Consider the following 26,872-nt stretch of genomic DNA (forward strand, 5'->3'; position numbering starts at 1 on the left):
GTTCTCATATTTTCATTAATATGTGCAGCCTCATGGGCTTCTTCAACTAACCTCCATCTTTTCTCTTCATTTAAATTGTTTGCAGTTGTGCTTTTAGTATACCGGGCACCTTTTCCTAATGTCCCCAGCAGTCTCTTAGGACTTAGCATTCTTACCTGTCCTTCCTTCTTCAAAGTCTGTTGCAATCCAGTTCATTCTCAGTTCAATGCTTCAGATCTATCCTGCCATTCAAAGCAGGTTCATTGTACTCCTACTAGGATCAGAGACCCACACCCTGATTCTTTAACATGGCAGCCTCTGGAGGATATCTTATCTTGCCCCATTCTTGCACATTTTTAGCAGAGTGAATGTTATATTTTTTTAGACCGTTGGCATTCTGTTATTTGTCCCAGTAGGCTTATTCAGTTTTACTAAACAAGCTTCTTGGAATTCCAGCTCTTTCTCCACCCCAGCCAATGATATCACTATCATATCTCCATGCTGTTTAAACAGGTAAGTAACAGGGAAGAAGTATATTTATTTAAAAATCCCCACTAAAAAAATAGATGTGTCCCCCAAGGGTAGGAGGAAAAAGAAAATCCTGACCTTAGAAAAGAGAAAGAAAATACCTATGCCTAATATTGTGCAATGTGCAAAATGATTCAAATGTATGAATATTTGGAGAATGTGGATTGTTGCACATTCAGTCTTAGGGGTGAGTGCCTGCTATGAAGATATTACAGATCTATCTCTGTTTATCCTAACATTCTGCTTTTGACTACATTAAAGAAATGAAATGGGGAGCAATGCTATATCCTTTCTGTTCTGAGGAAATAACCCAGCTTTAGAATTGGAGCTCTGAAATAAGTCTATATGGAAATAAACAGGGGAAAAAATTAAGCTTTCTGAAAGTTACTCCATATTATGAGGGGATGTTGGGGATGCCCATTAGTAAAATTTTTGGGAGAGATTTTTGTTGTAGACAATGAATTGTAGACAATTAGGGCATCTGTTGGAACCTTTACACTCTGAGCTCCATTTTAATGTGCAGTGTTATAATATGATCTTACCTTCATCTAATCCAGCCATTGCTTTTTGGTAGCAGCTCAGCTCTTGAAAAATTGAGATCTGGGGCACAGAATGGTCAATTAGCTTTAAAAAAGGAGGCTGTTCACCAACGGAATGGCAGTTTCTGCTGCATTTTAATCCATTGTTATTGGAGTAAGCCAGCAGCTTCTCTATAGGTATTTATAAAGCCTTATTTATTCAAGAGAAACATAAGTACTGGGAAGAAAAAGTGAATCCTCCCCACACCTCCACCTCACTATCCAGACAAGCAATATTTGAAGTAGTGATTCTCGATCTCATCAAATTGAAGTCCACATATATCTTGGACTTGCTGAGGTTGAGAGATACTGGTCTGAAGCTTTGGAGCAAAAATGTTGAATGTTATGCTGTTGCCCATGTGTCTTGTTCAAAATATTAACATGAGATAGATTGTGGCAGCAACTGTACACTCCTAGCAACTTGGAGTGAAACTTAGTCTGTCATAAACTGAGTCTGCAGGAAAAGCATTAAGCCCATTTTAAGCAATATTCCATTCTCCACTAAAGCCTAATGTGTGGGCCTGGGGGAACCTGTTTTAAATTAGAGAGGCATTGGGCACTCATCATCCTGATAGAGAAATATGGTATGGAAGATGTAGGCTTTTTAAAGATATGTATGTCCTTATGGACAATTAAAATACTTGTGAATATATGTCTTCCTGCTTGTTTATGTTTGTATGCATTTCTTTACATGAGTGTGTGTATCAGGAGTGAAATGCTCCCGATTTGGACCGGATCACCCGATCCAGTAGCAACGGAAGCGGGTGGTTTGGAGAACCGGTAGCAAAAATCCCTCCCCCCCCCGATGCCCAGCTGAGCCGCACAATCATCAGAGGCTTTTTTTTTACTTTTAAAAGCATTTTTTCTACAACCTCTTCGGCTGAAAAAATGCTTTTAAAAGTAGAAAAAAAAGCCTCTGAGGATCGCGCAGCTCAGCTGGGATCGTCAAAAGCTTTTAAAAGAAAAAAAGCCTCTGCTGATCAGGCAACTCAGCTTGGATCGTCAGAGGCATTTAAAAGAAAAAAAGGTTTTTTTCTTTTAAATGCCTCTAACGATCCAAGCTGAGTTGCCTGATTGGCCAATCAGAGAGCCTTGGTAGTACAGTGGTCTAAGGCACCCTGTTATTAAGCTGGTTATTAAGACCAGCTGCCTGCAATTACTGCAGGTTCGAATCTCGCCAAGGCTCAAGGTTGACTCAGCCTTCCATCCTTTGTAAGGTAGGTAAATTGAGGACCCAGTTGTGGGGGCAATAAGCTGACTTTGTATAAATATACAAAAGGATGAAGGCTATTGCTGAGCACATTGTAAACCGCCCTGAGTCTCCGGAGAAGGGCGGCATATAAATCAAATTTAAAAAAAAAAAAAATCAGGCAACTCAGCTTGGATCGTCAGAGGCATTTAAAAGAAAAAAAGGCTCTGCTGATCAAGCAACTCAGCTTGGATTGTCAGAGGCATTTAAAAGAAAAAAAGCCTCTGCGGATCAGGCAACTCAACTGGGATCTCAGAGCCTTTTGAAAGCATTTTTTACAACCTCTTCGCCGAAGAGGTTGTAGAAACAATGGTTTTAAAAGTTAAAAAAAAAAAATTTGCCACGTCCACCCAGTCACAGAACCCCCCCCACCAAACCACGCCCACAGAATTGGTAGTAACAAATTTTAGATTTCACCACTGGTGTGTATATCCAAGAGATACAGTATATCTAATACCATATCTGCATGTACATATTTATTCAGTTTGGTTCTCTGTATATAAACCCATGTCAGATTCCTGTGGTGCTATGCAGGGGTGGGTTCTACTTACCTTTACTACCGGTTCGCAACGGGCTGCATGCATGCGCTTGCATGCGCAGAAGCTTACTGATGATGTCGGGGTCCATGGGTGGAGCCTCCTGCTGGTTTTACTACCGGTTCTTGCGAACCGGTCCGAACCAGGGGCAACCCACCATTGGTGCCATGAATTGCAGACTGAAGGGAATCAATAATCCCTTATTTCTATAGTGGGAATATATTAATCACATGGGACCTATCACAGAAGACTGCTAGATGCAAGCAAAGAGACACTGCCATCTAGTTGTTTAAAGATCTATAGTACAGATATGGTAGTATAAATGTCAATTCTACATCAGCCAAACACTCAAGGATTTAATGTGTTACAGCCATTTTCTATCCAATCTGCTTGCTGGTTATCTTTAAATAGAATGATAGATAGATGAGAGAGAGAGATTAGGTAGGATGGATGGATGGATGGATGGATGGATGGATGGATGGATGGATAATGTACCACAAGGTCTAGCTGTGGTTTAAGTATTCTAGTTGTAAGACTTTTCAGTCTGTGATTTGAAAGAGTTTTTTTCTGAAGAAACACGTACTGATTATAATTAAGAGATATAGCCTTCTGTGTTCTATTGAGTTGCAGTCCATCTACCATTGTTACTGAAATATCATCATAGAATAACAGAGTTGGAAGGGATCTCAGAGGTCATCTAGTCCAATCTCCTTCTCAAGCAGAAGACTCGATACCATTTCAGACAAATGACTGTCCAGTCTATTCTTGAAAGCCTCCTAAGATGGAGCACCCACAATTTCTGAAAGTAAACCATTCCATTAGTTGATTGTTCTCACCATTAGGAAATTTCTCCTTAGTTTTAGGTTGCTTCTCTCCTTGATCAGATTCCATCCATTGTTTCTTGTCTTGCCTTCTGGTCCTTTGGAAAATAGTTCCAATCAAGATGGCTAGATTGTACTATTATTGCTATATTTGATATTGTTGTCCAGAAAAGGATAAATTATTACATTTCCTCTAGAATAAAAAAATAACATGTAGGCAGGGAACAACCAAGAACCTGCATGCTGTGTGCGTGTTGGTTCTGCTCATCAATAAACAGACCTTTTTTCTTAAGCAACCTCCATTTTATTCCCAGCTTGGAACTGGACCTGGATTTTTCCTACAAGAAGTCCTATACATGGCTAATCATAAGCGCTATTCAATTCATTGGTACTTAGTTTATATGCTTTAGACTTACTTCTGTATTTGCTATACAAGTGAGAAGCTGTGTTTCTGCTAGGCAATTATAAATAAACTCATTATTTTTAAAACATCCTTTACAGGTAGTCCTCAATTTACGACACAATTGAGCCCAAAATTTTTGTTGTTAAATGAGACATTTGTTAAGTGAATTTTGCCCCATTTTATGACCTTTCTTGCCACAGTTGTTACGTGAATCACTGCAGTTGATAAGTTAGTAACATGGTTGTTAAGTGAATCTGGCTTCCCCATTGACTTTGTTTGTCAGAAGGTCACAAAAGGTGATCACATGACCTTGGGACACAGCAACGGTTATAAATATGAGCCATTTGCCAAGGATATAAATTTTGATCATGATCATGGGGATGCTGCAAAGATCATAATTCTGAAAAACAGTCATAAGTCTCTCTTCAGTACCATTGTAACTTTGAACAGTCACTAAATAAACTATTGTAAATTGAGGACTACCTTTATTAGAAGCAAAAAGACTTCCCTTGAGGTGCAATCTGATGGAGGCAATACATTATTCCTCTTTATAAATAATTGCAGATGCTTTAAAAGGTTCTCATAACTGAGCTCTCCAAAAGCTGTTAAGTATGGTATAACCTGCTTTGCTTATTCAAACAGGGAGAAGACATGAAACCAGTAGAGTTACCATGTGAAGCTTTGTGAGGTGCTCTAATAACATCTGAATATATGTTGACTCTTATTTCATAAAATAAATAAATCCTCAAAAAACTGAAAAAAGTGCATGGGAACAATTTAGCTGAGAAGCTAAGCAAAGTCTTGTCTGGTCTGTTTGTTTGTTTATTTATTTAGTAAGCTACATCAATTGTTCAAGCAACTCTGAGCAAGATACAGTATAGCATATTAAAACACTAAAGCAAGTAACAAACAGCAATAAGCCACACAAAAATCACATAGTCATATTCATATTACATAATTAGGGGGGGGGGAAATGGACTTAATGCCAAGTTTCTTCTGGACTCATGCTCAAATATGGAATGGGACAATTAACCACGGGCACATGTCTGCCCCCAATCCACTGCGGTGCCCCTACTGCAGCTGACCCATTGCGGGAATTTATTGTCAGCTGGTCCTTTGCATCAATTCTCCCTCACCAATGGTTTGCTAGTGCACCTCCAACGCACCCTCCTCCCAGGCAATTTGCTGAAGGATATTTGTCCCAGGCCAATCCACAGCCCAAGACAGACAACAGCATGTCCCCGCTCTGCCTTCCCATTGAACGCAGTCCCTTTTCGGCTCGGCTTCCTGAAGTGGAAACTGGAAAAGTTGGGGGGAGGGCCCGACCTGCTTGACTTTTACTTTACTTTTATTTGATTTGTATACCACCCTACTCCCGAAGGACTCAGGGCGATGAACAGCCAACAATAAAATACATACATACAAAATTTAAAAAGCAGAAATAAAATCGAATTAAATAGTTTGGCCCACACAGATTAAAACCCCAATCAATTTAAAACAAATTTAAACTTTGAGGATTAAAAATATTAAAATATTAAAATTGTTTAAAAAGAGGGAGAAAGTTAGGCCAGGCCCGTCTGGTGAAATAAAAAGGTCTTTAGAGCGCGGCGGAAGGTCCGCAGATCCGGGATCCTCCGTATCTCCGGGGGGAGCTCGTTCCAGATAGTAGGTGCCCCCACAGAGAAGGCTCTCCCCCCTGGGGGCCGCCAGTCGACATTGTTTGGCCGACGGCACCTGGAGGAGCCCCTCTCTATGAGTGCATACCGCCAGTGGGAGGCTATTGGTGGTAATAGGCGGTCCCGCAAGTACCCAGGTCCTGAGCCATGGAGCGCTTTAAAGGTGGTAACCAAAACCTTGAAGCGCACCCGGAAGACCACCAGGGAGCCAGTGCAGCTCGTGCAGGAGGGGTGTTACATGGGAGTGCAATGTCGCTCCTATTACCACCTGCGCAGCCGCACTCTGCGCCAGTTGGAGCCTCCAGGTGCTCCTCAAGGGGAGCCCCATGTAGAGAGTGTTACAATAGTCCAGGCGGGAGGTGACAAGGGCATGAGTGACCGTGCGTAAGGAGTCCCGATCCAGAAAGGGATGCAACTGGAGAATCAGGCGAACCTGATGAAAAATCCTCCCGGTCACGGCCGTTAAGTGCTCTTCTAAAGACAGCCGTGAATCCAGGAGGACGCCCAAGTTGCGCGCCCTCTCTGTGGGGGTCAATGGTTCGCCCCCAATAGTGATGGCACCAACTGACTATATCGGGACATCGGAAACCACAGCCACTCGGTCTTGGATGGGTTGAGCCTGAGTCTATTCCTCCACATCCAGATCCGCACGGCCTCCAGGCACCGGGACATCACTTCAAGGGCATCGTTGGGGTGATCTGGGCTGGAGATGTACAGCTGGGTGTCATCAGCGTACTGGTGGTACTTCACCCTGAAACCACGGATGATCTCGCCCAGCGGCTTCACATAAATGTTGAACAGGAAGGGCAAGAGGACTGACCCTTGCGGCACCCCGCATATGAGGGGCCTTGGGGTCAACCTCTGCCCCCCTGTCAACACAGACTGCGACCGGTCAGAGAGAAAGGAGGAGAACCACTGCAACACAGTGCCTCCCACCCCTAACTCTTCCAACTGGTGCAGCATGATACCATGATCGATGGTATCAAAAGCCGCTGATAGATCTAACAGGACCAGGACAGAGGAGCACCTCCTGTCCCTAGCCCTCCAGAGATCATCTACCAACGCGACCAATGCCGTTTTCATGCTGTACCCGGGCTTGAAGCCCGACTGGAACGGATCCAGACACGTCGTTTCATCCTGGTGCTGGGGGAGCTGTTGCGCAACCACTCTCTCAACAACCTTCGCCACAAAGCGAAGGTTGGAGACCGGACGATAGTTTACCAACATTGCCGGGTCCAGGAAAGGCTTCTTGAGGAGAGGCCTCACCACCACCTCTTTCAAGGCGGTGGGAAAGTCACCCTCACCCAACGAAGCATTTATAATCCCCTGGAGCCAGCCTCGTGTCACTTCCCGGGAAGCCAGCACTAACCAGGAAGGACACGGGTCCAATAAACAAGTGGTCGCGTTCAGTCTGCCCAGAATCCTGTCCACGTCCTCAGGGGTCACAGGATCAAACTCATCCCAGATAACATTCTCAGGACCTGTCCCAGTCCCTCTCCCTGAGACTACCTAGTCGGAGTCCAGATCGTCCAGAATCTGAGAGATTTTGTCATACAGATACTGAGCAAAATCCTGTGCTTTGTGTGCTGTGCTTTGTGTGCATGTAGGAGGCCGGGATGGTGAAGCTGCTTCCTTCAAGACATTCCACGCTGTTGCAGGGAGTCCCTTGGCTGAACGCTACAGATTCATGGCAAGGCAGCAGGGAGACGAGCTGACGGGCGGGCGGAGAATGTGGTACTTCTGAAAGGGAGAGATTGGCTAATAATAGAGACCTTCCAAGCACACACAGAAAATCAGGAATTCGTTTTCAGTTTCAGGATCAGGCTTCCTGAGTTCTGAAGAACATAACAAAAAAGTTTGCATAACAAAGCCCCCAAAGAAGAGGCATAATAAACGAGAAGGACGTCTCTTGGAAAAGGAACTGCCAACAATGAAAAAGAAAAGATGTTTATCCCAAAATTATTAGGACTCTGAATGCATCACTGCCTTGATATTGGGGGAAGGGGGGAGGATAAGCCTGATATTGCTTTGGGAATATTATTATTATAGTAAAGCACTTCGTTTTATAATATACTGTAGTTAGAACTTAATCTTGTATGAGGAACTGCTACTTGTTTTTAAACAAGAATCGTCATTGTTTGGGTTGGAGGGAAATGGGGCAGGGGAAGGCATAAAAGGAGAAGAAATCAGAAACAACAACCTAATAAGATCAAAGAAAACATATTGGCTAGGAGAATAAGTGTATGATAGATCAGGATTAGTGGTTTATGCTTCTATAACAAGAAAACATCTTTCTTTTAAATAGGCTAATGGGTTCCACTTTTTCTGGACATTTTCATATGCATAATATCATTTCATCCAGTTCTACCTGTGCGTGGTGGTGGTGGTGATGATGGGTTGAGTTTTTCTCCCTCTCTCCCTTGTGGGAAGCCCCCCGCCTTGAAGAATGAAATATTTTGGGGAATATTAAAAGCAGAAGAATATTATATTTCCCCAAAGGAAGAAATTGAGAAACATGCTCTTAAAGACAAAAAGCAGACTCAGTCTTAATAGCCCCCAGCAGATATTTTGGGCCCATTAAGAAAGACCGGGCCGATCTATTCACTAACACCTTTAGGAATTAAGATGGGATTAAGAAATCTTAAACCCATTTTATCTTATTCCACTATCTTAACTTTATTCGTTAAGAAAAGTGGAAACAATACTGGTCCATTAAGAAAGGCAGGTTAGTCTAGAGGCAATAGATAACAGGATAAAATCAGTTACACATGCCTGACAGGATTAGGACTAAGGAAGTAATAATTAAGATCCATCATGAGCAGTGGTGATATTCATTTTTTCCCCCTACCGGTTGTGTGGGTGTGGCTTTTGGGGGGGGGTCATGTTACTGAGTTGGCGTGGCCAACTTGCAGTCACTCATGCAACTCACCAACCCCCGCCCACCAAGCCACGCCCACAGAACCAACAGAAAGGTTTGGCCGGCCAAGTCTTCTAGGGTTCAACCTAGCTGCTTCTCGCTTCCTTCTCATGTTTGCTCTGTGCGTATGAACCTGAGAAGGAGAAGGGAAGCAGCCATGTTGAATGCTGTGGCAGAGAGAAGCCAAACTTTTCTCCCTCCCTTCACAGCAGAGCTGCTCAGAAGGCAGCCGCCGGCCGCAGTTTGTCCGTTTATGGTCTCCCCTTCCTCCTGGGATCATACCTTAAAGACTGCGGCCAGCAGGTCCTTCTGAACAGCTCCGCTGCGACACCGTTCCTCCGGCTGCTGCTGTTCTCCTGGCCAGGTCTGGTCATGAGTGGCACCGGCAGGCACTGGGGTGCGTGTGTGCAGCCAGAACAGGGCAGCGGCTGCACACGTGCACCCCATTGTTTGCTGGTGCTGCTTGCGGCCAGACCCAGCCAGGAGAACGGCAGCAGCTGGAGAGACGGTGTCGCAGTGGAGCTGCTAAGAAGGCAGCCGAAATCGAGCGCTGGCGGCAAGAGGATTCTTGGCACGAAGGGCGGCCGAGCCTCGCCGTGTCACCCCACCACCAAGGTGTGAAGATAGGTGAGTGAAGTGGGCGGTGGCTCCAGGACAAGGCTGGAGCCAGGGAATGGCGCATTCCCTGACCTGGCCAAGGCGGGCGGCAAGTGGGTGGTGGCTCCGGGGTCTCAGGGAATGGTGCATGGCAAAGGCAACATATATAAAGCGGGGTGGGTGGGTGGGGAGAGCAGCGAGCGGCCGGAAGGGGCGAGCAGTGAGAGGCCGGAAGGGGAGAGCAGCGAGAGGCCAGAAGGGGCGACCAGCGACCAGGTGACCGGGAGGGCGTGGGTGGGGCCAGTCAGAAATGGTTGGAGAACCAATTCAAATCGCCGCTACCGGTTCTCCCGAACTGGTCTGAACCGGTTGAATACCACCCCGATCATGAGCCTTTGTGAAACTAATAAGACCAATCAAATAATAATCACACAAAGCAAGCCTCCAGATCACAAAACACTGTAAAAATATATATATAAAAATCCATGTACAAGCCAAACCAATTGGTCAGCTGTCATAGAACTGCACGCTGTGTGTGTGTTGTTCTGTTCACCAATAAAGGGAGCCTTTCTTTCCAATCAGCTTCCATTTATTTCTGGCTTGGAACTGGATCTGGATTTTTCTTCCAACACCCTTTCACCCCCCTTTTCTCTCTCTGAGAGAATGACTTTCTGTAATGATTTCATTTTATTTTCACTGATTACTATTACAGAGACACTGCTTAGTTGTAGAAGCCTTCAGAGCATTCTTGGCAGTTCCTTTTCCAAGAGGCATCCTTCTTGTTTATCATGCTCTTCTTTGGGGGCTTTGTTATGTAAACTTTTTTTGATATGTTCTTCAGAACTCAGGAAGCCTGATCCTGAAACTGAAAATAAATTCCTGATTTTCTGGGTGTGCTTGGAAGGACTCTATTATTAGCCAATCTCTCCCTTTCCGCCCGCCCGCCCGCCTGCCCGTCCCCCTGCTGCATTGCCATGAATCTGCAGCATTCAGCCAAGGGACTCCCTGCAACAGCATGGAATATCTTGAAGGAAGCAGCTTCGCCATCCAGCCTCCTATATGCACACAAAACGCAGCAGGTCCCTCCCAGTCTCCAGTCTCCAGAGATTTGAATGAATACCTTTTGGGTGACTGGATTTTTCAATAACATTTCTAACATTGGCTCTCTTTCATTTGCAAATTCCTAAACAAATGAAGAAGTGATCCAGAAAAAGTGATAGCCTCCCTCTCAAAGGAAATAATTACAGATTTCCTAGCTAGATATTTACTGGAAAATATTAATCATTTTTCATGCTAAAGTACTAATAGGTTCAAGACTGCCTTTTGGAGATTATGGATGATAGTTTCATTGAGCTATAAAGAAGTCAAACATAGAAATGTAATATATTTTGATGTAGAAAATGTCAAAATACAGATGGTCCTCATTTGATAACCACTTATTCAGCAACTGTTCAAAGTTATGACAGTGCTGAACAAGTGATACTTACAATTGGGCCTTGAAGTTCTAGTTGTCATAGCATCCCTGCAGTCATCTTATCATGATCTGGATACTTGGCAACCAGGTCATAATTTTCAAAAAATGTTTTATTCATTTGTTTATCAAATTTATCACCATACATCTTACCTAAATGACTCGGAGCCTTGCAGCATCCCATGGTCACATGATTACAACTTGTGATCTTCACTGCTGGCTTCCGACAAAGTCAATGGGGAAGCAGCAGGATATTGCAAAAATGTTAAGTCACATCTCACATAACAAAGGTGCAGGGTTTAAATTAACAAAGGCAACTGGAAGTGCTGGAACTGCCATTGCTACATCATGTGGTCATGTGATGTCACTCTTTACAACCACATTGTTAATTGAGGATTAATTATTAAAACTAATTAATAAACTATTGAGCAGCCATTTTTACAAACTGCAACCAAACAATCTAAGTATATTGAGGTAAAACAAGCAAGTATTTATCTTTCAAATCTTTCCCAAGTTTTGACTGGGAAAAGGCAGACGTTAGATTGTTGTATCGATCTGCTAGAATCTTCATAGGTTCAGCCTCTGGTTTTTATGCTTGTCAGATATAATGAAATCTTGCGATGATGAAACTTCTCTGTTGAACTAAAACCTTCTCTCACAAATCCAATGAAACTTTTCCTTGCATTCGTGATCATACCACAGACTGTTTTGCATTGAGGCACAGTTCTCACCTTTTCCACCATTAGGCTCATTTTGATGCCAATAACTACCAGAGAAAGAGGAAGAAGGGAGGGAAAGAGAGAGGGAGGGAGGGAGGGAGAGTCAGAGAAAGGTCCTGGTTTAGAATGTCATTTGAAAATGCTGGAAGGGAAGGCCAAGAACAATATATACCATACTAGTTTAACATGTGAAGTTGTAGGGCTGAATCTGTAGGACAAAATGCTACAGGCCTCAAATAGCAGCTGATGAATCTACATAACCTGACCCTGCATTTAGTTATTGTTGCTATCATCTCTGTTGCAGGGCCATTTTCCCTTGTACCTCCCCTTTAGGCTCAGTCTGAGAGACAAGACTACCCTCAACTGGCTTGCCCTTCTGGCACATAGAAGAGGAGAAATGAAAGAAGTACATTCTACGTACAGTGCTGCTTCTTAGCCTGTAACATTGATGCTCAGTTGGATCACAAGACTGCAGCTGTATTTGGCTTGTTCTTTGTGGCTGAGCCCCATTAAGAAAGAAGGAGATGGACAGAAAATTCCAAAAGTAACCTTATAAATCAGGGGTCCTCAAACTACAGCCCACAGGCAGGATATGGCCTGCCAAAGCCATTAATCCGGCCCACGCAGGACCATGAGGCTGCCCTGCCCACATTGCCCTGCCCACCCGCTGGCCCCCACCCTTCGGCCGAGCACAGGACTTACCTTCAGGACCTTTGTAGGCTGGAACTAGAAGGTAAGGCCAATGTTTTTGGCCAGCAGAATGCTTCTGGAGGTGGGGAAGGCCAAAAATGGGGCACGTGGATGCCTCAGGAAGCTGGCAGAGTGCTTCTGGAGGCGGGGGAGGCACATGGAGGCCTCCTGGGGCTTCTGCGCATCCTGCAGAGTGCAGCAGGAGGACTGGATTGGAGGAGGAGGGCTGCCCGCTCACCCACCCGCTGGCCAGACTAGTCTTCAAGTTTCAAATGAAAGAGATGTGTTACATCTCTGATGGAACTCTGATCTATCATCTTTAAACTCCCATATCTCCCACCGCCGGAACAATCCTTATCTGAAGTGAGCTGAAGCGCCGAAACATCCAAAGTGAGTGATGCAAAAAAAATCGTTGAGGCAAAAAATCCCTCTGATCTATCCAAAGTATCATTTTTAAAACTACTAACAAAATTGCTGTGAAAAAAATCTTTTAAACTCCAACCAGAATTGTTGTATTAAAAACCCCTTAGATCGCCTTTAAACTCCCACTGGATTGGATTTCAATCCTCCACCATTTTAAACCTATACCTGATTGGAATCCTCCCACTGGAGGACCCTTCAACATAACACAAAGGACAGCATCAAAGACACTCAAACAAAACACAAAGGACAGCAGAAACTACGTATGGAAGTACAGCAGAAGCTACATGAGGAAGTAAAAGTCAGCTACTACAAAACCCTACCCTTTCATCCTACTTTACTACTTTACTTCATTAGTCATTGACTAAATGATAGAATTTTTAATATTATTGATTTATTAATTACTTGATTAGCAATGCTTAATTGATTGTCTAGCTGATTGCCTAATTAATTAATAGTTAATAAATAATACTTTGATTGATTAGAGTTTAATTAATTGATTAGAGTTTAATTAATTTAATTGGTTAGAGTGACATTGCTTGCTGATCTATTGTTAAATGATTAATTAATTACTGTGAATATTACAGCATACATTGATCAGTTAGTGTTATTGATCAGTGTGGCATTGATTAGCAATTTACTGTTTTAATTTTTAACTGATTAGCATATTTACTGTTTAACTGATTGGTTGCATGATTAATCATCAAGCAAATAAGAGATCCATCAATTCAACATTGGATACCAGCAAAATAATAATAATAATTAATTCAACATTGAATACCAGCAAATAAGAGGTACGCAACTACGCACCTACAACACAAATCTACAATGCCAAGAAAAAATGCCACTGTCAAACAACCAAGCAAACAACCAATCAAAAAGATAGATATCTCTACCAATGGCACAATCAAAAAGAAAGACGTATTTACCAATGACACAAATGACCTCTCTAAATGCTTTCTATGTACAGATTTGTGCAAGGAGATTGAGAATACCATGAAATGCTACCTATGTAAAACGTACGCCCACCACACATGCTTGGGATTAACAGAAAACATAGTCCAATTTCTAGAAACATCCCCAAATTCACTTACCAAGCTCTGTCCTCTAACCCAAATTAGACAAATTTATTGTCATGTTTGATAGGTTCGACACCATGGAAACACAGCTATCATCCCTTAACAACACAGAAACAACTTTACTGTCATCCCTTAAAAACATAGAAACACGTTTAACATCTCTTGAAAACAAATATTCAACACAGAAAAGTGAACATCCAGCAACTCAAAATTCTATGCCAATTCAACAACCTCAACCACAACCAACTACCTACCCAACAAATGACATCTCCTTACTCATCAAAGATGCCATTGAACAAGAACAAGAACGTCCCAATGCTATTTTATTTGATCTTGAGGACAACAATGAAACTGATGATATTACAAAGGTACGTAACATCATCAGTAACTATCAGACACCAACCATCTCCCCTGAGGAAATCATCAGTGTTTCCCTCGATGAACCTGACTTCAAGTACGGCGACGGCTCAGTTGCTCCACGCTTCTGCAGAGTTGTTTGCAAGAATGAGACCAGCAAATGAAAATTCATATATACTATCAACTCAATTGCCAGAAGCAACACCAACTACAGTATAACAAACTTCACTCAAGGCCTGACCTATCCACACTACAACACATCTACTCCTGTGAACGACGTGCTGAACTCAAAAGACACCAAGACCAGGGAGAAACTGACTACTACACTGACTGTATTAAAAGTAAGAACGGCCCACATCTCAACAACAACCACCCCACCACCCCAACAAGCAATACTAGGCATGCACACCCCTAACATCCTCAAAATCCACTACCACAGGCCTTAAATGCAAGCTACTTAACACAAGAAGCCTCATAAACAAAATACCAGAATTCCTCCTCTTATTAAATACAGCTAAATACAGCCAACGTTGATTGGAGCATGTGACCGACTGGGGGAAAAAGGGGATGGTTTTGGGAGCTTTGACTTACTGAAGGAAAACCTGGGCTTTTCAGATTTGGGTTTTCCCAGATGTGCCAGTTTGCCTATTCTAGTAAAGAGAACTTTGGGAAAAGATAAAAATAAAATAAATACAGCTATATTTGATATTATATTTGTCTGTGAGACATGGCTAAATTCCTCCCTCCCAGACCCCATTACCACGGTAAGAGACCATCATGTTTACCAGTCCGACTGTGAACTCCGTAGAGGAGGTGGTGTTGCTATCTTCTATAAAAAATCCCTAAATCTAAAAAATATTCAAGTTACACAGGAACTTGCTCTTCCTGAGACCATCGTATGCAAGCTCTCCCTAAACACATTTCGCTTCTTACTTTGTTACTGAGCCCCTGATTACAACCTTATACATGCTAACAAACTGACTTCACTACTAACATGGGCAGCCTCTTCCCACACCCTCTTATCTTTCTTGGTGACCTCAATCTATCTCTTATTAATTGGATCCTTAATGAATGTACAACAGAACCAATATATACAACCTTGTACAATGCCATTACTAATCTGGGATTGGATCAACTGGTAACAAACAACACTAGATTCAAGAACTGCCTTGATTTCATCTTCTGCCATAATTTAAACTCAATCTATGGTCTACAAATAAATGAACCCTTTTCAAACAGTGTCCATAGCATGATTGACTTTTGTCTCAATTTATGTCCTTACAAAGACGATCATAATGACGGGATCCCATAGTATAACTTTAGAAAAGCCAACTATGATCTCATAACAGACAAGCTCTCATCTCTTGATTGGCAAACTCTGTTCACTGGCTGCATCACTGCCGAAGACCATTGGAACATCTTTTTACAAGAAGTCAAAAGAATCATCAAACTACATGTACCACTAATAATCCCCCAAACCAGGAAAAACAAATTACCCATAACAATAAAGAAGCTTCAGTCAAAAAAAACCCCTCTTTGGCACAAAAACAAAACTGGCTATGTAGTTAACTTCAAAAGTCGCTACAAATCATTATGCTGACAGATAAAGGCAATTATCACAGCAAACAAGAGGAAAACCTACTACGCACTAAATCCACCCAGGCCTTCTATAATTTTGTAAACAACAAACTTAAAGACTCAGGCTCCATCCCACCACTAAAAGGGCCAAATGGGAAAGACTGTAATGAAGAAACTGTTAAGGCCAACCTCTTCAACACATTCTTCTGTTCAGTCTTTATAAACAGCAACAGATCATGCCCCACATTTCCCAATCGTACCATAACTAATCACAACATCTACTACAAGTCGATTTCACAGAAGATGCCGTTGAAAAGGCATTACACAACCTAAAACCATCTCTATCTATTGGCCCTGATGGATTATGTGCCTACTTCTTAAAAAAGCTCTCAACCACCATAGCAGAACCTCTTAGCAAAATCTACGAAATATCTTTCAGCTCATTGCCTAACTTATGGTCACTAGCCACGATCATCCCAATCTTCAAAAAGGGTGACCCCAGCCTAGTTGAAAATTACAGACCAATCTCATTATGTTGCATCACATACAAAGTCATGGAATCTATCATAAACCAATCCATCACCTTCTACTTAGAGACAAACAACCTACTCTCTAACAAGCAGTTTGGCTTCAGAAAAAAATTGTCCTACAATCTGCAACTCTTACACTGCAAAAACATATGGATTTCACAACTCGACCAGGGTAAAGCAATAGATGCAATTTATATAGACTTCTGCAAAGTCTTTGATTCAGTAGTACATGACAAACTACTTCTAAAACTAGAATCTTATGGCATTTCCAGATCCCTGCATAAGTGGATAGCTGCATTCCTAACAAAACAGGCAACAAGTAGTCAAAATAGGGAATGCCCTGCACCTGTTAACAGCTGTTCTGACCTAGGCTTCCTGATATAGTAAAAAGCACACAATTAGTCCCAACCCCCCCCTTTTTTTATTTTAACGGCTGTGAATTCCTTTCATTCACAGCACGTGCTGAATCACCAAGAGTTTATAAATAATTCAACAGAAGTCTGCCACAGTCCTTTGGATAAGGCTGGTAAATACCCACCTTATCTTCTTTGACATGCTGCCAAAGACCTAATTGGCAATTATCTTGGTAAGGCCACACAGAAACACAGAGTCAAAAACGGAGCTTCAAAGTACAAACCGACACCATCCACAATGTTTATTTATTTATTTATTTATTTTATATTGGATTTCTATACCGCCCTTCTCCCTAAGGACTCAGGGCGGTGTACAGCCAGATTAAAAAAACATGCAGAACAAATATTAAAAACAATTAAAAGATATATAAATTTGGCCCAATTAAAACTCATTTACCAATTAAAAACGTTTAAAACATTTAAAAACAGTTAAAAATTTCATCTTAAGCCAGCCCGGCTTGTTTAAATAAATGGGTTTTAAGGGCGCGACGGAAGGCACTGAGGTCTTGGATTCTCCTTATCTCTGGGGGGAGCTGATTCCAGAGGGTGGGTGCCCCCACAGAGAAGGCCCTCCCCCTGGGGGTCACCAGCCTGCATTGTTTGGCTGATGGCACCCCGAGGAGGCCCTCTCTGTGGGAGCGCACGGGTCGCTGGGAGGTCGTCGGTAGCAGCAGGCGGTCTCGCAGATAGCTAGGCCCTATGCCATGGAGCGCTTTAAAGGTGATAACCAACACCTTGAAGCGCACCCGGAAGACAACTGGGAGCCAGTGCAGCTCGTGCAGGAGCGGTGTTACATGGGAGCGCCATGCTGCTCCCGTCACTACCCGCGCTGCTGCGTTCTGGACCAGCTGGAGCCTCCGGGTGCTCCTCAAGGGGAGCCCCATGTAGAGAGCGTTGCTTCCTGCAAAGAGCAAATGTGCCTTTGCTCTTCCTTTATGTCTTATGGGAGGGGCCAATGATCTCCAAGCCTTACTCCCGAGTCGTCCCTTTTGTTTTAATTATTCTTGCCTTCTGGCAGCTCTGCGCATGCATGCACTAGGAACAGGCTCCCCCGTTCCTCTGCCTCTCTGATGCGGAGAGGCTTCAGAGTCCGCACTTAACTCACAGATGGCCCTGGTCCCATCTCTGCCTCTGACGTAGAGCCCTCGTCCAAGCCTTCCCCAGCCTCCTCACTGTCCAATTCTGCTGCCAGCTCCACCGGCTGCTGGCAGACCACAACAACAGTGGTGTCTCCCAAGGAAGTGTTTTAGGACCCACACTCTTTATACTTTACATAAATGACCTTTGCAATCATATTATAAGCAACTGCGTTCTCTTTGCTGATGATGTAAAACTATTCAACACCATTGACAATGCTGCTACCCTGCAAAAAGACCTTGACTATCTGTCAGAATGGTCAAACAATTGGCAACTCCAAATCTCAACCAACAAATGCTCTGTCTTACACATTGGCAAAAAAAAATATCAAAACACAAAATATAAAATATGATACAACCTCGTACACGACCCTCACTCTGTCAAGGACCTTGGAGTACTCATCTCAAACTATCTAAGTGCCAGAGCTCACTGTAACAGCATCGACAAACAGGAATTAAGAGTTGTTAACCTAATTTTGTGTATCTTCTTCTCTGGTAATATTGAACTGAACTGAAAACTAGGGTATACAAAACTTTTGCTAGACTGATTCTTGAATACAGCTCATCTGTCTGGAACCCACACATTAATAAAATCGAATGAGTCCAGAGATATTTCATGAGAAGAATCCTCCACTCCTCTGCCCACAACAGAATACCTATGCCACCAGACTTGAAATTTTGGGCTTAGACAACTTAGAACTTCACTGTCTTCGGTCTGACCTAAGCATAGTACATAAAATTATCTGCTACAGTGTCCTACCTGTAAATGAATACTTCAGCTTCAACCACAACAATACACAAGCACACAATAGATACATATAAACTTATGGTAAACCATACCAAACTTGATTGCAGAAAATACGATTTCCGTAACAGAGTTGTTAATGCCTGGAATGCACTACCTGACTCTGTGGTTTCTTCCCCAAACCCCCAAAACTTTACCCTTAGACTGTCGACCTCACCCCATTCCTAAAAAGTCTTTAAGGGACGTGCATAAATGCACCAGCGTGCCTACCATCCCTGTCCTAATATTCCCTTTTATTCGTATCCATTTCATGTATTCATAATTATGTTTATACTTATATCTATTATCTAATACATGCTTCACAAATAAAATAAATAAATAAAAACAAACAAACAAACTTTTGGGGAGACCGCGGGATTGCCCTGCCTCCCCACCGGCCAGCTGGTCTTCGGTGTGCATCTTTCACATCTGTTCTCTCTCTCTTTCTCTCTTTCTCTCTCTCTGGACATAGATTCCCACCACCCAGCACCAGTTCAAGGGTTCCCTTCCCAGGGCACAGACAGAGGGAGAGAGAGATAGACAGAGAGAGGGGGGAGGGGAAGGAAAGAGAGAGACGGATAGACAAGAAACAGAAAGAGTGGGGGAGAGAGATGTTGATTCTAAGCTCCTTGGGGCTGAGAAGAATTGCTGCAAAACTGAGTTTCCTGAAGTGGACCACTAACTACTAAACAATTTAAAAATTAATCTAGTAAAAGAAAAGTCAACCAAAAGCAAACAAGCAAATAAAACACCCCAGAAACAAAACAAATTAAAGTTTAATTTGTGTGTATGGACTGCTAAATTGGCCATGCCCACTCAGTCACATGCCCACCTAGCCATGCCCACCCAGTCACATGACCACCTAGCCACGCCCACCCAGCTGGTCTGGCCCCCCAATAGTCTGAGGGACCATGAATTGGCCTCCTGTTTTAAAAGTTTGAGGACCCCTGTTATAGATGGTAAGAGATTTGAAGGAAAGACAATAGCCACATGCATAACCTAAGGATTATCATAAAAAGATGGGATTATAAAGAATTTCTGAACCAGTACAAAAATATTTTTTTAAAAAAATTGGGCAATAGATAACAAGGAAAACAAAACAAATTTCTAATGTGTCATTTTTACAGTAATACAATGGGCTTGTGGAACAAGTATTCCACCTTACTCTACTTTATTTGGATTTTTCTTTTTCCTGAAAATGCCAAAGTTAATTCTGAAATTCTGGGAAGGTCTTGAATCCACTCTTTTTTGCCTTGGTCCAGGAACTTTCCCCCAACTTCTCATCCTGGTATGTCCTGGTCTCCAAAAGAATTCAATTCTCTTGAAGCCAGTAAAGAGGGAAGAGCTAGAATCCCATGCAGATAATTTTTAGCTTACTTTAATTCATTCGGCAACTGTTCAGAGTTATGGTGCTTCTCTGGTGTTCCAGAGTTATGGGATCGGCCAAGATTCCTGTCATTAATCAAAACAATCACATGATGTTGCACTTTACAATCATATTGCTTAGTGATGACAACCCTGATCCCAATTGCTGTCATAACCCATAACCTATTCTATCAGTATATGTGACCCAAATTCAGTTCAGAGGTCATGTTGGTTGACCATCTGTTCTGTGTTGAAGATTGCCATATAGCATTAATGAATTCTTCTTAGTCTTATCTAGACTAACAATGTCATTTTGATTGATCAGTATGGGTCTGGGTAAGAATCATAAATATAGGGCTCAATTGTGGTTGAGGACTACCTGTACTGCATAATTTTATATAGAGGTGGAAATATCCCCCAATAAATTATTTTAATTTTTAAATAATTTATTTTGTTTTAAATAAAAAATGGCCCAACACTTATTGATTCTCCATTGAGAACATGGAATGCTCATGAGATCTCATCAGTTTACAATTTTTGTTAAATGAAGGTTGGTGGGCGCTATCTAGAGGTAATATGGGCATTGTGGCACCTGCACACACCAAGGGCATGCTCAGATACAGGAAAGAGCCAATGAGAACTGCTGAATGGATTTCACAATGTTAAGAGAACCCAAGCAGAAGGCTACAGAGCCTCTGAAGTTAGATGCTCTGAGCTGAGTTCTTGCAACAAACCATTGGACCTCAAAGTACAGCATACCTGTCGCCATGTTCTATGTGTGTCCCATCCACCCACTTCCAGTCATCTTCAAGCACCTGGTCAGTAAGGCCAATCCAGCAGGAAGGAGCCTTCATGATGGTTGCAACATGGCCCTGTCTCACACACACACAAAATAAATTCCAGAACAGTAGATGATGCCAACAACTAAAAAAAAGGCAAATACATTTTATGGACAGCTTGGTTTGCTAATGGTAGAAAAGTTCTAGTATTGGTGCATTTAATCCAATACATGTTGTATATTGAAAAAGATGCAACCTCTTTTGTTTAACTCAGGTGGCTCTTTTTTTTCCTTCTACCTCTCTCTGGTCCAAGTTATTGAAAACTATTGTCAGTTTCCCATGAGTTTTAGGCAAGAAAAGTCCTTCGGGAGTAGGGCGGTATATAAATCCAATAAAAGTCCTTCGGGAGTAGGGCGGTATATAAATCCAATAAAAGTCCTTCGGAAGTAGGGCGGTATATAAATCCAATAAAATAAATAAATAAATAAATAAATAAATAAGAAACCAGTGATAATTAATAGCCTTCAGATGCTTTGGAAAGTAGATTGACCCCCTCCTCTCTGTGGCAGCCCCTCAAATATTGGAACACTGCTATCATGTCTCCCTTGGTCCTTCTCTTCACTAGACTAGGTATGCCCAGTTCCTGTAACACTTCTTCATATCTTTTAGCCTCCAGTCCCCTAATCATCCTGGTTGCTCTTCTCTGCACGCTTTTTAGAGTCTCAACATCTTTTTTATAGTGTGGTGTAGGGGTGAAATCTAAAATTTCTTACTACAGGTTCTGTGGGCGTGGCTTGGGGGGTAATGTGACTGGATGGGCATGGCCAATTTTTTTTTTACTTTTAAAACCATTTTTTCTACAACCTCTTCGGCTAAGAGGTTGTAAAAAATGTTTTCAAAAGGCTCTGACGATCCCAGCTGACTTCCCTGATCGGCAGAGGCTTTTTCCTCTGCCGATCAGGGAACTCAGCTGGGATCGTCAGAGCATTTAAAAGAAAAAAAGGTTTTTTTTCTTTTAAATGCCTTTGACGAGCCGTGCGATCATCAGAGGCTTTTTTTTTTCTTTTAAAAGCATTTTTTGGCCGAAGAGGTTGTAGAAAAAATGCTTTTAAAAGTAAAAAAAAAAAAGCCTCTGATGATTGTGCGGCTCAGCTGGGCATGGGGGGTGGGATTTTTGCTACCAGTTCTCCCAACCACCTGCCTCCATCGCTACCGGATTGGGTGATCCAGTCCGAACCGGGAGCATTTCACCCTGGTGTGATGACTAAAACTGAATGTAGTATTCTAGGTGTGATCTTACTAAGGCTTTATAGAGTGGTATTAGTACCTGACTTGATCTTGATTGTATCCATCTGTTAATGCAACCTAGGATTGCATTGGCTTTTTTGGCTGCCGCCGCACACTGTTGATTCATATTTAATTGGTTGTGTACTAAGACTCCAAGATCCCTCTCACAGTTACTGCTATTAAACCTGGTTTCACCTAGTCTATAGGTGTACTTTTGGTTTTTCTTGCCTAAGTATAAGAATTTACTTTTCTCTACATTTAATTTCATTTTATTAGATAGGCCCCAGTGTTTAAGTCTGTCAAGATCTATCTGGAACTTGAGCCTATCATCTAGACCTGTGATGGCGAACCTAGGGCCCGCATGTCACATGTGGCACACAGAGTCCTCTCTGTGGGCATGCATGCCATAGCCATCTGCTCTTCTGGATTCCGGCGCACGCATGCCATCTGCTCTCTTCTTGGTTCCGGTGTTGGCTGGCGAAGAGCTGCTCCCTTCTGTCCAAGACCAGCTGGAAGAGAATAGTTGGCCGGTGTGCATGTGTGCCAGACCAGCTGTCCAGTGTGCATGCAAGCAACAGGACCCGGAACAGCAGCTGGTGATGGCGTGCATGCCCACAGAGATGACAAAGTGGGAAACACCAACTGCGGTACTGGAAGCAATTGGCAGTTGAGGGTGAATGAGCCTGAGAGGCAGGCAAGGTTGTAGGACACGATGGTTGAGGAAAAAATGGCTTTGGTTTAATAGGAACCTTATTTAGAGTCTGGGGGTCCTGCCCCTCATTCCCGAGCATCTCACGGGGTTGCAGTTAAGTCATTTCCACGGGTGATTCACCCTCCCATGACAACACCTCCGGATGCCAAAAACATCCTTTTCTTTGTTTAAATGTCAGCCGTGAGAGCCGGTACATGTAAGATGCCGGTGAGGTCTAGCTTTTTGCTTAGGTTTGTCTGGCTGTCGGGGGGGAAATGGCTTCTTCCCCAGGCCCCCATCCATTTTCCCCCCGACAGCCACACAAACCTAGGCAAAAAGCCAGTCCTGACCAGCACCCAGCTTCAGTGGACTTGCAAAGGGCAATCGTGAGCTGCCACTTGCATCAGGCTGGACTGGGGAGGGAGAGCGCAAGCGAGTGAGTGAGCACCGAGGAGATGGCAGGAGGAGGGAAGCTGGGCAAAGGGGCAAGCGAGGGGCGTCCACAGCATGCCATAGCACATGCACTTTCTAAGCCTGCCTAAAGCAGGGAGGGAGGGATACACACACACACACACACACACACACACACACACACACACACACAATCCAATCTGTGTGTGTGTGTGTGTGAGAGAGAGAGAGATAGAGAGAGATCGATTTGATCCAATCTCAGAGAGTTATATCAGGGCTGGTGGCATTGTGCTCTCTCTCTCTCTCTCTTTCACATACACACTCACACCCACACACACACAAAGAGGTTGGATATTTTTTTTCTTTCCTCCCGCCCCCCCTCCCGCCCCCCCCACCGGAGACCCCTGGATTCCCTCTTCAACCTGGCCCATACAGGCACCACCCATGCGAGTGATCACACCCACTCAGTGAGTTGGTCACACTCACTCAGTCACATGATCCTCCCAGCCATGCCCACCTAGACAGTCATTAGGAAGAACCAGTTCTTCCTACTGCTGCAGTTTCAACTCCCTCTATCACTTCTCTGTTTGTAAGAATTAAGTCCAGTAGAACTGTCCCTCTAGTACCCTCTTCTACCTTTTGGACAACAAAGTGGTAAACTAGGTTGTTCAGGAATCTATTCGATTTTATAGCTACACATTACCTACACATCCTTATTTTTATCTACATATCCACTGAAAGCCAATTTTTAGGGAGTGCTATATTTACTAGTTAATTGTATGGGAACAAAAAAGATTTCTGTAAACTATCAGCACCCAGATGAAATTGTTCAGCAATAGATTCTCCCCACATTTTTGATAATCTGGCTACTCCTACCTTTTCCTCTATGCTGTTGATCATCACTAGGTGGAATCCCATAGAGGTGCATGATTGGTTGGCCACATCCCAAGTTCCTGGAGAATAGGAAAAGAAGTAGTAGCTTCCCTGAAAGAAGGTCCAATCCATAGAAAAGGGGTTGCAAGCTGGATTGAGAAGGAGAAAAATATATTGCCACCTTAGAATTGATTCTGATGTTGTTGGTGTGAAATTATTAAGTGGAATTTTGTAACCATAAACTTCACTGTTTGGTTGGAATTCCAGATTTAAGTGCCATACCTCTGTCACCAACCCAAATGTATATATAAATCCTGACATGGGAACACCATCATTTTGTGTGTGTGTGTATTTATATTTGGGATAGTAAAAGACTTAGGCATTAGCTACTTGCACTTCTAATTATTGTGCAGGAAATACATTTACATAATCACAATGATTGCAGGGTAGTGAATGTAGACTGAAAGAAATACAGTATTCTAATTTAGATAACATAAGCATTCAACTAAAAGGAGCTTAAATGTCAAGGCTCACTATCTCTGGGAAAGATCCTTATTTGAATATTTTCAAAAGAAATAAGTCCATGATTTTCCTTGCAAGTCAATTTAGTCTTAGGTCTTTACTGAAGAGATAAAAGTACTGAACCCAAAATATATAAATAATGCAGATCAGGTTTATGTCTGGTAGAATAAGATTTAGGTGGTATCAGTGAGACAAAGATAAAAGGCCTTAATTATAGTACATGTAATATAGAACTTTTGCTGCTAGGAAGATTCAGATGCTTATTTTGCTCCCTCCGCACATCCTCTGACAGCTGCCCCATCTGATTTCTAATAAGATTATGTTAATAAAAAAAAAGAAGTGCAGCCCCTTCTCCTCCATATAGAGCACTTGCCTCCAACAATCCATATTTCATATAATACCTGAGCTCTAACATAGCAATCACAATCACTGAAGATGATGAGATTGCTGTATTTGAAAGTTTATCTACCAGCCACCCAAAATGGCCAAGAAAAGCCAGAGGGATGTTGTTATGCATAGATAGGCTTCCTGGATGCCTTAACCAGGGAAGTTTGCTCTGTGGAACATTATGAATATCTGGTGATTGGCTGTGCCAACCATTCTGAGAACACCTCACTGAGCTCTCCAAATCCTAACGGATTACGAATTCCATGTCTACCATTCCATATTTCTGTTCTTCATTTATAAGGAAACCATTTCCCCACCTCCACTGTTGAAAAGGGCTTTTTTCTCCATAAAATTTCTGACTAAAGTATATCCCACAATAAATTTCAGAACAAGGGAATTACTTGGTCTTTGTTATATGTTTGGACTACACCAGTGGTGGGTTTCAAATTTTTTTACTATTGGTTATGTGGGTGTGGCTTCGGCATGGCATAGCTTGGTGGGTGTAGCTTGGTGGGCGTGGCAGGGGAAGGATACTGTAAAATCTCCATTTCCTCCCTAATCCAGGGGAAGGTTACTGCAAAAACCCCATTTCCTCCCTATCAGCTGGGACTTGGGAGGCAGAGAATAGATAGGGGCAGGGCCAGTCAGAATTTTTATTACCGGTTCTTCGAACTACTCAAAATTTCAGCTACCAGTTCTCCAGAACTGGTCAGAACCTGCTAAAACCCACCTCTGGACTACACCCCAGAAATCAGGTGGAACTAAGATGGAAGCTAAATTTAAATTTAATTTAATTTAAAAGCAATTACAGTTAATTAAGTAAACAGTAGCAAGGCAGAGTGGTGAGCTCCAGATAGGCACTATTTTCAAAAATGATATGAACAGTCCCAAATATGTAATCTCTGAATTTCAGCATCTGCTCCTTGCTGAGAAGACAGAGATGAGCCATATATTATCCATATATGATTGAAGCAGAAATAGCTGCAGAAATGACCCATGTCCTGGGTAAGACAGAACAGCAGTTTTGGCTGTCAGATCTCAGGGCATCTAGAGCCTCCAGGCACCAACACCCTTCCCTCCTGGATAAAGTGAAGAAGTCCTTGAAAAAAGAGATGTTGCAGAGACTCACTGCTGCAGATGTTGCTATGTGTTCCATAGATGAGCCAGCGACTCCAGTGCCCATTCTGGCTATACAGCATTGCTATCTTTTTGGCACTATTGCCATAGTTGAAGTACAGATCTGTGCCCTGAAGGGCCAGCAAGTCATGGTCGCGACACTCCCAGTGTTGAAATGATCTCTGCACATTGCAAGGCTTCAGAAGGATAGCCACCCTGTTTTTTGCTGTGGAGGCTTCCACACATAGCTGTGATGCCACATGACGAAGGAGGCCTCTGGAGAGCCACTGAAAGCGCTGGCCTGGGGCATCAGGGTCACAGGAAACTTTGATGAGATTGTTGGGCTGTTTTATAGTCATGCAAGCATTGTGAGCTTCATTGAATAGTAAGAAGGGGTCAGGTACTAGAAGACGGAGTGGAGTTAGTGTAGAAGAAGGATAGGCAAAGATGAGCCAGAAGGGGGGTAGAAAGAGGGAGAAAAACAGAAAGAAAAACTTAGGTCTCTGCTCAGCATCATCAAAAAAGCACCAAAGGAAAGGAAAGCCCCACAATTCAACTCTTATTGAAATGTGATTTGTTTTTCTTTTTTAGGCATACTTGAATGAAATCTCTTAAAATTTTAGATCCTGACAGGCCTAAAAGCTATCAGATGCTTGAGAAGTATTAAGGATCTTCACACTAATGTGATTGCTACACTAATGTACTAGTATGAATAGCCCATAACATGAAATATAATCAAACATTACATGCCAAACATTTATGTAAGATTTTTCATCAATCATAGATAGGAGAAGCCAATTGCATGCAACTATTCAGATAGAGAACATTTAGTAAATGTAAAGGTAATAAAATACTTTTAAAATATTTTTTCAAACCATTTAAAACTGAGGGCAGACCAGTGGAGGGAATCTGGAATGATGACCCACAAGCTTGCTACTAGTTAATCTGGCTTTGATCAAGTAAATTCTCACTCACTGTAA

At 42.6% G+C, this 26,872-nt stretch overlaps 1 protein-coding gene and 2 long non-coding RNA genes across 11 annotated transcripts in view; 1 reads left to right on the forward strand and 2 right to left on the reverse strand.

The window, feature by feature from the left end:
- Nucleotides 1-4,900: 4,900 nt before the first annotated feature.
- On the reverse strand, nt 4,901-9,081 carry LOC148115259 (uncharacterized). Its single transcript, XR_015732798.1, has 2 exons — nt 8,970-9,081; nt 4,901-7,510 (listed from the first exon to the last, which is right to left on the reverse strand). It is a non-coding gene; the product is annotated as an uncharacterized LOC148115259 (long non-coding RNA).
- Nucleotides 8,708-14,719, forward strand: LOC132709516 (uncharacterized). Its single transcript, XR_009620548.2, has 2 exons — nt 8,708-9,314; nt 11,779-14,719. It is a non-coding gene; the product is annotated as an uncharacterized LOC132709516 (long non-coding RNA).
- LOC117677549 (hepatic lectin-like) overlaps nt 9,852-26,872 on the reverse strand; it is a 70,863-nt gene continuing 53,842 nt past the window's right edge. For 4 of the 9 annotated variants that reach the window (XM_034437831.3, XM_087888507.1, XM_034437833.2 and 1 more), the window contains 5 exons: nt 25,906-26,295; nt 23,871-24,016; nt 20,586-20,698; nt 19,839-19,913; nt 10,851-11,521 (listed from right to left, as the gene is read on the reverse strand). In XM_034437831.3, the coding sequence (XP_034293722.1) occupies nt 11,398-11,521; nt 19,839-19,913; nt 20,586-20,698; nt 23,871-24,016; nt 25,906-26,295 (848 nt within the window). In that variant the 3' untranslated portion in view covers nt 10,851-11,397. Of the gene's footprint in view, nt 10,150-10,850; nt 11,522-19,838; nt 19,914-20,585; nt 20,699-22,145; nt 22,402-23,870; nt 24,017-25,905; nt 26,296-26,872 lie in introns of those variants that run through there. The other 5 variants (XM_087888509.1, XM_087888510.1, XM_034437832.2 and 2 more) reach the window with 5 other exon arrangements.

The sequence above is a fragment of the Pantherophis guttatus genome, chromosome 2, assembly GCF_059756535.1.
Source record: "Pantherophis guttatus breed Tessera chromosome 2, ASM5975653v1, whole genome shotgun sequence".
NCBI lineage: Eukaryota > Metazoa > Chordata > Lepidosauria > Squamata > Colubridae > Pantherophis > Pantherophis guttatus.